Source organism: Fundulus heteroclitus, unplaced genomic scaffold (genome assembly GCF_011125445.2).
Source record: "Fundulus heteroclitus isolate FHET01 unplaced genomic scaffold, MU-UCD_Fhet_4.1 scaffold_57, whole genome shotgun sequence".
Classification (NCBI taxonomy): Eukaryota; Metazoa; Chordata; class Actinopteri; order Cyprinodontiformes; family Fundulidae; genus Fundulus; species Fundulus heteroclitus.
Window position 1 is genome coordinate 69,198 of NW_023397000.1, and position 12,322 is coordinate 81,519.

General features: G+C 40.7%; 1 protein-coding gene across 2 annotated transcripts in view; it reads right to left on the reverse strand.

The window, feature by feature from the left end:
- Nucleotides 1-12,322, reverse strand: part of mtfmt (mitochondrial methionyl-tRNA formyltransferase) — a gene marked incomplete in the record, with an annotated part of 49,352 nt that overhangs the window by 32,278 nt on the left and 4,752 nt on the right. For both annotated transcript variants that reach the window (XM_036133087.1, XM_036133088.1), the window contains 4 exon segments: nucleotides 2,243-2,315; nucleotides 2,398-2,489; nucleotides 11,613-11,688; nucleotides 11,772-11,874. In XM_036133087.1, the coding sequence (XP_035988980.1) occupies nucleotides 2,243-2,315; nucleotides 2,398-2,489; nucleotides 11,613-11,688; nucleotides 11,772-11,874 (344 nt within the window).

The window sequence follows — 12,322 nt, forward strand, 5'->3', positions numbered from 1 at the left end:
AAAACAAATAAACTTCAGCTACAACATGGACTGGAGAACGAGCTCTAACTGGGTGAGGCCAGAGAAGGGCAATTCTCAGAGAGTTTTTTTATGAAGTTAAAGTGGAGCGCGGACACATGGTTCATTCTGGACAGGTCTCCAGTCACTGGGCTGAAATATAACCATTTTATTAAACTTCAAACAAGTTAAATCATGCCTTTTTATAAACTGTAATGATTAATTGGTGAACAATAACGGACAAAGCAGAGACTGATTATTGTAATGTTCAATCTGCGTCAAATTAAAATGTATTATATCATGATAGTGTTGATGATGTGTCCTGCATTGTCCATGGTTGTGGTTGGCCTTGTATGATCATAATATTGGTTTATATTGAATGTGATAGGGAGCCAGTGGAGTTGATGTACAGGTGTGAATGAGATGATGTAATGATGCAAGCTGCTGTCCTTCGAACCAGCTGCAGTTTATGGAGGTTTTCCGGAAGACAGGGAGGAAAGGGAGCTGGGATTGTAAAGTGGACTGTGGACCAGTTTGTCAAAAGTGTGAAGGAAGAAGGTGATGCTGCATAGATGAAAGTTACCCAGATGATGATGTGGATGTGGAAAGTGATGGAGAGGCTGTCCAGGATGACGCAAAGGCTCTAAAGCTGAAAGGTGGCAGAGATACAGGAATTTTCAATGGATATTTTAAAAGTACCAGATTTGGTTGACTTTGCACATTAAGCAAGTGAGCCAACTAATGCGGCATATTTCTCCAATTTTAGCTTCCCTTCATTGGCTTCCTGTTAAATCAAGAATAGAATTTAAAATTCTTCTTCTAACGTATAAAGCCCTTAATAATCAAGCTCCATCATATATCAGAGCTCTGATTACCCCGTATGTTCCTGGTAGAGCACTTCGCTCTCAGACTGCAGGTCTGCTGGTGGTTCCTAGAGTCTCTAGAAGTAGAATGGGAGGCAGATCCTTTAGCTATCAGGCTCCTCTCCTGTGGAACCAACTCCCAGTTTTGGTCCGTGAGGCAGACACCCTGTCTACTTTTAAGACTAGGCTTAAAACTTTTCTTTTTGACAAAAATTATAACTAGTGACTCATGTTACTCTCAGCTACCTTTATAGTTTTACTGCTATAGGCTTAGGTTACTGGAGTATATCAGGATCTAATTTTCTCACTATATGGAGTTCTACTGTTTTTCAATTATGCATTATGTGTTGTCATTTCTGCTTTAACTTTCTGTTCTCTCTCTTTTCTCTTCATAGTAGGTACACCTGGTCTGGCGTTCTGTTAACTGTGACATCATCCAGAGAAGACGGCTCACCTGCTACTACCATCTAATGTAGAACAGATCACTAGATCAATGTGTGCTTCTGTGCTTTTTTGTTTCTCTTGTTGTGTCTCTGTTCTGTCTTCTGTAACCCCAGTCGGTCGAGGCAGATGACCGTTCATACTGAGCCCGGTTCTGCCGGAGGTTTTTTTTCCCGTTAATGGGTGGTTTTTCTTCCCACTGTCGCTTCATGCTTGCTCAGTATGAGGGATTGCAGCAAAGCCATGTACAATGCAGATGACTCTTCCTGTGGCTCTACGGTTCCCCAGGAGTGAATGCTGCTTGTCGGGACTTTGATGCAATCAACTGGTTTCCTTATATAGGAAATTTTTGACCAATCTGTATAATCTGACCCAATCTGTATAATATGATTGAACTTGACTTTGTAAAGTGCCTTGAGATGACATGTTTCATGATTTGGCGCTATATAAATAAAATTGAATTGAATTGAATTGAATTGAATGTCCACTGCCCCGGGAATATATGGGTTGGCGAGAAAAATCTTTCAGTCAAGAATTATTTTTGCTTCAACCCCTGTGCTAACTTTACTTGCGCCGCTTCTCTTGTTAATATGGCAATGCCCTCCGGAGCGTCAGGCACCAGGATGCACGTGATACAAATTAGCCAAAGAGCTTTGTCAGTCAGGGTTGTTGCTGCTGGCTACTTTTTAGAAAAAAAAAAAAGCAAAATCAAAAAGCACTTTGGATTTTAAAATAGAAAAACTTTCTATTTTTATGGGGTTTGTTGTTTTGTTTAAAAAGGTAATGTATAAGGTGGATGCATAAACATTTTATTTCAGTGTTAAATACTGTTTGAAGTAATGGATTGTAATTAAAAATGTGTCCGGACCTTTACTGGTTGTTGATTTTTGTTATTCGGACCCCGCTGATTTTTAATTAGTGACCCCTGCAGTACAAGTTACCTGAAGTATGACATTTTCCAATAAAATCCAAAAGCTTTATAGTTTTCCCCATCCACATAGTCCTCAAAGGTATCTGAAAGAGAAAAGCATTGTAACAACACTCAATGCTGACTCACAGCGCAGTGAAACCAGTGAAAGATCTCTGCTTTTCTTACTCGGGATCCAATGGCACGACTTAAACAAGTGATCTGGTCACAGGTCTGTTCTTCCCAATCAATCCAGCTCATTGATGTATTGATTTTTGGGGCTGTAAAACAGAAGTAAAATCTTAATCATCTATGAAAACTAGTTAAATTAGAGTCAGTATAAAAATTTACACACCCCTGTGCATGACAGGTTTTTGCAACATAACATAATTAGTCTATGAAAAAAATTTCTACCTTTAATGTAACTTATGAGAGAACTGGAGTGTGGGTGTAGTGGGCCGTTATCCCAACCTCTCATTCCTGTAGGGTAAAACTAACCCAACAGATTGACTGCCCTGTGGCAGTCAATCTGTCAAACTGTTGACAGATTGTGGGTGAAAAATCTCTTTAATATGAGAATGTAAAGTTTCAATGTCAATAAAATGCAGTGAATGTTTTGACTAAATAAAATGGATTTGATCCAGTGCTATGTCAAAAGTTTTTCTTTGTAAGTTCTTGCACTATTTAAAAACACATTTTCAGGTCCAGCCTGTAGATATGTAGAACGCACTAGTTTTCAAAATATTGATTCCATCTTTGGGATGAACCCTAAAATAACACATCCTAGATCTGAATGAATGAAATATTCTTATCAAATACTTTCTTTAAATAGTTGAATGTGCTGACAACAAGATGACAGAAAAATTATCAATGGAAATCAAATGTACACTGCGCAAAAAAAGAAAGGGAACACTAAACACATGCTAGATTTGACTGAATTAAATATTCTTATTAAATATTGTGTTCTTTACATAGTTGAATGTGCTGACAATAAAATCACAAAAATTATCAATGGAAATCAGGTTTATTAACCCATGGAGGTTTGGATTTGGAGCAACACTCAAAGTGAAAAAAACCCACTACAGGTGGATCCAACTTTGATGTAAAGTTTTTAAAGGTATACTATGCAACCGGGGTTGATTTTCCAGCGAGGCTCCCCCCAGAGGGCGAAAGTAAAAGTGCACTGTCATAAAGATGCTCAGCTGTTCTGGTTTCTCCGTCAAGCCAGGCGCGGTTGTTTTGAGTTTAGCAGACAGGCGAACGCAACGATAAGTCGAAAAAACAGCAGTACAAACAATGACTAACAGTGAAAGTATGAACATCAGGGTTTCCCGCAGCGCTATCTTGGCGAGGCGGCCGCCTCGCCAACATAAAAAAATAAAAAAATAAATAAATAATAATAAAATAAAAAACTTGATATGCTTGCATGTTTATTTGACGTTAACACGCGGTTCTTTGTTCTTGCTTTCGCACGGGCATATAGTGAAGGGCAGGGCAAAAACACATGGAGTTCTCGCCGTAAAGCAAGACCGACTCTCGCGGTCTTGCATGAGACTTCTGAGCCTGTGGGTGCTGGCCGAGGGCTCTTGCAATAGCGTACCGCGAGCGAGCGAGCTATTTTTAGAAACGTAATGTTACGATGACGTCACATCACGTGGTACGCAGTAGGGCAAGCTTGCATAGTCCGCCGCTGTTTCGCTGTAAAAGAGACGTGCGTTACCCTCGGTTTTACTCGGTAAACGACTGCTTTTTCCAAATCTAAAACCATGGTTTTTAAACATTGTTGCTATGGAACGTGCAACAGCGACTCAAGGTACGCTGATCGGCCGCATATGAAGGATGTTTTCTCTCCAAGACTGCCAAGGAGAAATGTGTGCGCTGTGTGCGCTGGGTACACCGGTGCGGTCGGCCTACATATGTAGCAAGCATTTTGTCGGAGGAAAGGGCCCAACCGAAGAACATCCTAACCCAATTCCAGCGACATCAAGTAGTGAACAGGTAAGAGTATTTTGGTGGCCGACATGTTAATAATGAAGCGCCTGCTACCATGATAGCATATAGGCTATCATGGTAGCAGGTACCCTGCTACCAGGATAGCTTACTCAAAAACATTTCAAATAAGACAAACATTAAACATATACCGATCCCTGGACGGTGAATACAAACACAAAAACGGCCGACGACGCCATGACCGCCGCGCAGGAAAAAAAAAACCAAAGCTTACCGTTCGATCAACTCTGCTCGTTTTCCGGTATATTTAAGCCCTCGACACTCAAGCCATCGTTTGAGCTGAAGGTTGGTGTGTTCTTCAACAGTTCAACCAGTAATCCGTGCGCCTAGGACATCGTCTTGGGAAAGTTTAATGGCTGTAAAGTCGGTCATATCGCTGTTTCTGTTGCGCGTGTAATAGCTGGTTGCTACGGGCGTTCTCTACCTGTATGTCCTACCTAAGCGGCAAAAGGGGCGTTGCTCTTGAGACGGTGACGTCACGTGCACGGTACTCTATTGCAAGTACGGTATTTTCCCCACAGACCACCAGGGCGGCAGAGAAAACCTTTGTTCAACCTGCAATGACTCATTTAATCATCCAAAACGGTATGGAACACATTAATTAACTGAAAAATGTTGCATAGTATGCCTTTAAAACAAGTCAAAATTAGATGTGTGGCCTCCACATGTCTGTATAACCTCCCTACAACGCCTGGGCATGCTCCTGATGAGGTTGATTGGTCTCCTGAGGGATCTCCTCCCAGACCTGGACTAACGCATCCACCAACTCCTGGACTGTCTGTGGTGCAATGTGGAGTAAGACATGATATCCCAGATTTGCTCACTTGGATTCAGGTCTGGGGAACAGGTGGGCCTGTCCACAGCAACAATACCTTTTGTCTTGCAGGAACTGCTGACAAACTCCAGCCACATGAGGTGGCCTGTCTCCTGGTAGCGCCTCCATGCTCTGGACACTACGCTGATAGCCACAGCTAACCTTCTTGCCACAGCTCACATTGAAGTGCCATCCTGGATGAGCTGCACTACCTGAGCCACTTGTGTGGGTTGTAGACTCCGTCTCATTCTAGCACTAGAGTGAAAGAACCACCAGCATTCAAAAGTGACCAAAACATCAGCCAAAAAGCAGAGGAACCGAGAAGTGGTCTGTGGTCACCACCTGCAGAACCACTCCTGTATTGGGGTGTCTTGCTAATTGCCTATACATTTCACCTGTTATCTATTTCATTTGAACAACAGTATCTAAAACTGATTGTCAGTCAGTGATGCTTCTTAAGTGGACAGTTTGATTTCACAGAAGTGTGATTGACTTGGAGTTACATTGTGTTTAAGTGTTCCCTTTATTTTTTTGAGCAGTATATATTAAAACATGCTTCCTCTAAGTTTTAGTAAGTAACACTTGGTAAGTTTAAATTTTATTGCATATATTCAGATCAGCATCTATATGAATTAATTGGATCCTTTTTATCTGAATACCAACTGGCCATTGTTCTGGAAAGAGTGTTGCGATGGCTTCTTGTTTTTGATAAACTCGGCAAAAAAACCAAAAAAAACAAGAGGCCAAAAGAGAAAAAACTACGACGGAGTATTAGGGCCACACATGAAGAGAAAAAATATTTTTGCCATGACGAGATTAAACTCGACATGTTTAATTTAAAGTCGCCATGTCGACTCAACATTTCGTGAATAAAGTTGAAATGTCATGTCGACTTTAATGTTCTCAAATTCAGAACTGCAAGCCCGGGTAAGCATCACTAGGGAAACACGTTACGTTATTGGTAGGCCACCGCTTCCAGTGATGATTATACAGTTGCAGCACGGCAAAGACTACCTTCACACTTAATTAAAACGCAGAGACTGCAGCTGTGGAGCGCGGTTGCTCTTTTCTCCAAACTTTGGAATGTCGAGATTAAAGTCGCCACGATGTATCAACTTTATTCTCGAAATGGCAAGTTTAATGTCGACAGGGCGACTTTAAAGTCGACACGTCGAGATTAAAGTCGACATGACATTTCAACTTTATTCTCGAAATGTTGAGTTTAATGTCGACATGGTGACTTTAAAGTCGACATGTCGAGTTTAATCTCGTCATGGCAAAAATATTTTTTCTCTTCATGTGTGGCCCTAATACTCCGTCGTGAAAAACTGCTCAGAGGCACAGTATTGATAAAAAAATTCCAATGGATTTCAGGGCAATTCTGGTAAGAAAAATTCTAACCCACGTGTTGGGTCCAAGCTTGGTCTGAATCAGGGTCACTGGTTGTTTTGGTAAACACTCAAACTTGCTTTGAATTGGTGCTAAGTTCAGCTGAGCTGAACAGACCTCTTTATGACTGACACCTTAAATCCAAGACAAACTTACATCCTTAATAACTAAAGTCAAATATAACAAACTCATCATATAACAAACTCATCTTGGTGTTTTATGGCTGTGGAAACCTTTTACAGCTGTTACCTAACTTCACCGAACAGGTCTTAGCAGGTTTTAAGCCCAGCACACACAATGATTTCAGAAATCTAACAGAACACTATCCAGGCTAAATTAGGGATCTGCAACCTGCAACTCCAGTGCCACATGGCCAGTGGCTCTTATAAAACCAAATCACAAATGTTTCATAAATTAGAACGGCAATAATAAGGGTGGTTTAAGCAGTACATTCTGTACATTCTTATCCTTATGTTGTATATTTTCTGCACTAAAAATCTCAAACAGAAGGTCACCCATAGTATACGGCTTTTAAAAGTTATTTATTAGCTTCAAACTATGTGCTTTATGTTTTTAAGTGGGCTATTTATCTTTGTATGGGCTCACCACTTGTATTGATTTTAAAAATTAAGAGTTTAATTCTTTTGAAAATGTAGGTTCTAAAATCTAAAATTCTAAATAATTTTTGTTTAATTTCCTTAGCTTTTAAAACAAGCTAGTTTAATCTATCTTTTCATATGGCTATAGACACATTTTATTTTGTAGTAGAGGGAGCAAAAGTGACTTTAAATGGAAAAGGTTGCCAACCCCTGAGCTAAATTATATGATGTATAATAACCCATTTTACCATTATACTATTGAAGATTCCAGACCGTATGATTTGTTGCTACAGCAGAAAAGGTATAACAGACTTCTGTACAATGCATGGACACCATGTTATACTTCTTAACACACACTCTGAAAAGAAGTATTATCAGGGGGCTTTTAAAACTAAATGACCACAAACTGAAAATTCAATTTTTACACCCAACAACTGTAGTCATCTGAGTATTTCTGCTAGAAGTCTGAAGTGAACAGAGTGAAAAGGAACGGTGAGAGTACGGCCCCCTGTGGTGCTCCTGTGCAGCTGACCACCTGGTTAGACACACAATCCATCATAGCTAAGAACAGGTTTCACTTCATTTCTGTTACTTCAAACTAACTTTTAAAAAAAGTAAATGATTAAATTAAGTGTCCTGTCTTATGGTTGAAAAAAAGTTTTCCCTTTACAATATTTTGAAAATATTTCCTAAACATATATTCAGCATAGTACAGTCCCTGACAAGTCTTGTCACTTATCCATGCCATGGTTGAGTTTTGGTTTGGCTTCGTTTTTCTGTTATTTTCATTTTTTCATCTCATTTGGGTTTGGTTTGACTTTATTTATTGTTAGTTTTTATTGTCATCAGTTATTTTCTGTCATCTTCACCTCACCTTCTCAGCAGTCAGTCACACCTGATAACAATTTACCAGTTAATTAGCCAGACCCTTGTTCCAACTGTTAAGTGCTCTATTTAAACCTCCCTCTGCCTTCAGTCCAGCACTGGGCCGTCTTCTGTTATCCACCACTCCATGCAAGTCCTCGTTTTTGCCTTGGAAGATCTGTTTCTTTTCTCGTTTAAGGTTAGTCCTGCCAGTCGCTTTGAAAGACTTTGTACCCTGCTGTTGTTCCTGGAGAAGTTCTGCTCTGTGTCCTGGTGTCTCCTGAGAACTGCAAACCTGCCTAGCCGCTCTGGAGAAGCTTTGCTCGATGCCCTGGTGTCTCCAGTGAACTGCTAACCTGACTAGCCGCCCTAGAGAAGCTCTGCTCTGTGCCCTTGTTTTGCTACGAGGCCTGCTAGCCAAGCAGCACTTTGCTTTCCTAGCCACCAGACTTTATGGACTCTCACTCCGGGCCGTCAGCTCCTGCCATCACCTACATCCCTGACCTTCTGCAGCCCTGAACCTCCGGTCTTCATCATCCGCCATCCAGCACACTTCCTCTAATAAAAACTCTTAAACTTTAGTCCTGTGTGCGCTTCCTGAGTTCTTCGGTAAACAAACCCTGACAGTCCATGCTATAGAAACAACAGTTTATAACCTGACATTTAATTAATCCATTGGTTTTAGAAATGGCTCATATCAAAGCTAAAACCCTCCCAAATTATGTTCAATGTACTAAAATAAATTTGCTTCACTGAAGAAAGGTCTGATTTTGGCAAGACAAAAGTTGTCGCCTTGTCATATGATGCACGTAATCCAAGATTACATCCTCACCTGTGATCAATAATTGATCACAATCAATTAGTGGGTGTGTACAAAAAGAACCGCAGCACACCAGACCTTCACATCAACTGCAACTTGACCTCTGACAACATGCCTAAGATTCACCCTGAGACCAAAGCGTTGATTATCAAGAGGCTAAAGACCAGATCCACTGCTGAGGTGGTTGACATTTTGAATGTGTCCAGTGCAAAACATAAAACGAGTTGAGACTGGAGATGTTTTTGACAAGCCCAGGTCAGACAGACCCCGTAAAACAACTGCTCAGGAGGACCGTTAGTTGGCTCGAAAATCCAAGGCCAGCCCCTTTTCCACTGCAGCAGAGCTCCACCTGGCCTTGTCACCTCAAGTCCCCGTGTCACCCAGAACAGCTTGTCGACTTATGTCTCGAAATGGCCTCCATGGTCCAATTAGTGCCCAGACACCAGCACTAAACAAAAGGCAACTAAAAAAAAGTGTTGCATTTGCCAAGGCCCACAGCCTGCTAAAAGAATGGCTGCTGGAAAAGTGGCAGAAGGTTCGTCTGAGAAATCAGACAAATCTTTGGTTGAATTACATCACAGCCGCAGCAAATATTGCAGGAGACCTACTGGAGACCTACCGCATGAATCCGAGATTCACCCAGAAAAAAGAGTTACGTTTGGTGCCGGAAAAATCATGATCTGGGGTTACTTTCAGTATGGGGTTTGCGAGAGATTTGCAGGGTGGAAGGCAATATCAGTAGCCTAAAATATCTAGAGGTACTAGCTACCTCTTACATTCCCAACCACAATAGGGGTCAAATGTTGCAGTAGAATGGTGCTCCATCACATACTTCCATCTCTACATCAAAGTTCCTCAAGGCGAAGAACATCACGGCGCTCCAGGACTGGCGAGCCCAGTCACCAGGCATGAACATCGAGCATATCTGGGGTAGAATGAAAGAGGAAGCATGGAAGACAAAACCAAAGAATCTTGATGAACTCTGGGAGACATGTAAGACGGCTTTCTTTGCTATTCCTGATGACTTCATCAATAAATTGTATGAATCATTGTCGAACCACATGGATGTAGTCCTTCAAGCTCATGGAAGTCATACAAGATATTAAATATGGATCTCACATCACCACTACTTAATTAATTGATGTTATGCAACATTTTTGCATTTTAAGTAAATTATTTGTTCAATTTTCACATTACTCTCTGTAGACGACAACTTTTGCCTTGCCAAAATCAGACCTTTCTGTGTTCATAAAATTATCGATCTTTCTTCAGTGAAGCAAATTTATTTTAGTAAATTGAACATAATTTGGGAGGGTTTTAGTTTTGATATGAGCCATTTCTAAAACCAATGGATTAATTAAAGGTCAGGTTATAAGCTGTTTCTAGAAAATTGATAAGTGACAAGACTTTTGTCAGGGACTGTTCTCTTTGTGGAGGCCCAAGTGTATTTGCAAACTAAAATTTCGATTTTCCAAAATATAAATCTTAAAAAATTGTAAATTTGAATTAATCAATTAAATCACTTTATCACCCAGCTCTATTTTCTGGTCAATGCACTGAAATATAAAAAATAAAAAAAAATAAAAAAATAAAAATCAAACAAGCTCTCAAGCTCTCTGTACCGATCCGTTGTGGTGAAGAGAGCTGAGCCAAAAGGCGAAGCTCTCGATTTACCGGTCGATCTACGTTCCTCCCCTCATCTATGGTCACGAGCTTTGGGTCGTGACCGAAAGAACGAGATCCCGGATACAAGCGGCTGAAATGAGTTTTCTCCGTAGTGTGTCTGGGCTCTCCCTTAGAGATAGGGTGAGGAGCTCAGTCATCCGGGGAGGACTCAGAGTAGAGCCGCTGCTCCTCCACGTCGAGAGGAGCCAGTTGAGGTGGCTCGGGTATCTGGTTAGGATGCCTCCTGGACGCCTCCCTGGTGAGGTGTTCCGGGCACGTCCCACCGGGAGGAGACCCAGATGGAGACCCAGGACACGCTGAAGGGACTATGTCTCCCGGCTGGCCTGGGAACGCCTTGGGATTCCCCCGGAGGAGCTGGCCCAAGTGGCTGGGGAGAGGGACGTCTGGGCCTCCCTACTGAAGCTGCTACCCCCGCGACCCGACCCCGGATAAGCGGAAGAAGACGGACGGACAGACGGACGGACAAGCTCTCATGTTAACTAGCATTAGCAGCTATCAGCTTGCTAATAAGACAATTTAAACATAATAGTAAGATACAGTTTGTTTGAACATAACGTTTGTGTCCTTTTGCTCCGCAATCATGTGATGTTTGAAAGGCATCTATGCATTGTCGGTCAACCTTCCTCCTTAGTCCAAACTTGTAGATAGTAGACATTTTTAACAAGAACAAAAAACTGTTCTTGGCTAAAGTTCTTGCAGGTCATTCAGTGTTGGTTTCCACCCTCACCCAGTCTCTGTCACCAGTTTAAGTCTTGTATGTTAATACATTTTGGATAAATGTACACATCTTGCAATTTCTTTGGTGTCCCATGCTTTCATAATGTTCCATGACTGCTGCCATGATACCCATCTGATTATTTGTAACCATTTGGCAAATTATGGCTTTAGCTAAAGGATGAAGATGAGCAATTTACTAAAATAATCCTGACAAAGTTAATCAGACTTGCTTTAATAGCAGATGTGAACTCAAGAAGACTAAATACTAATTTTAAATCAAAGATGCTCCAACATAAATTTAAGGATATGCACAATTCTGCACTCTGATTCTGTTTCCTAGTTTAGATTTTATATCTAATTTGTACAGGCTATAGTTTACATTTAAGGCTGTAAAATGCTGATATGATTTATCACGGTGTCATTTTTTACATCACAAAAGTGGTGTGTACACTTTTTATATTAACCATTTATGTTTTGCGTGTCCATTGTGTAGAGATCAACATACCAAATGTTACACCCATTGTTCCTTGCTCCCGTTTATTTGCGATTTTTTCAGGAAGCTTCATTAACGTATCAATCAACTGCAATATGCAAAATACAATAATTCTGTTAATACTTCGTTGAAAAAAATGACAAGATATTTATCCATGTTACATCAACTTACAAGGTGTGCTCCTTTGATCGCAAGGAAAGCTCCAAGTTCATCAGCTGTACAGTTTTCCGGAACTTGATAGAGCTCCTGGTTTAGAATGGGCCCAATGTCAAACCTAAAAAATGAATACATCTGTATTAGCACTTTCAACAGTCACAATTTTGTGTTTTCAAAGTAACTTGCCTTGCTGGTTGTTTATATTACAAAGAGATTCTACTTCCACTTTCTTTCTGTCTAAAGTAGAATTTTTACAGTCAGGATTCTAAATTAGCTTTATGTTCAAAAGAATTTCAAATCGATTCATTATAAATATATTTCTCTTTAAAACAAACATCTCGCTCTGACTATTAATCCTTAACAATTCAACTATGACTTATACATCAGTACCCACAAGTGATGTATTAGGATGATGATTACAGCACATGCTGTAATGAAGCTTCTGATGCTTCTTTCCTTCTTTTCTAACCGGATGAGGTGAAAGAAGTGCCCTGCATTTGTACCTCAGATTAACTATAATTCAATGTGTGTACACTCAATGTGTATGGGCAGACAGCTGAAAAAAG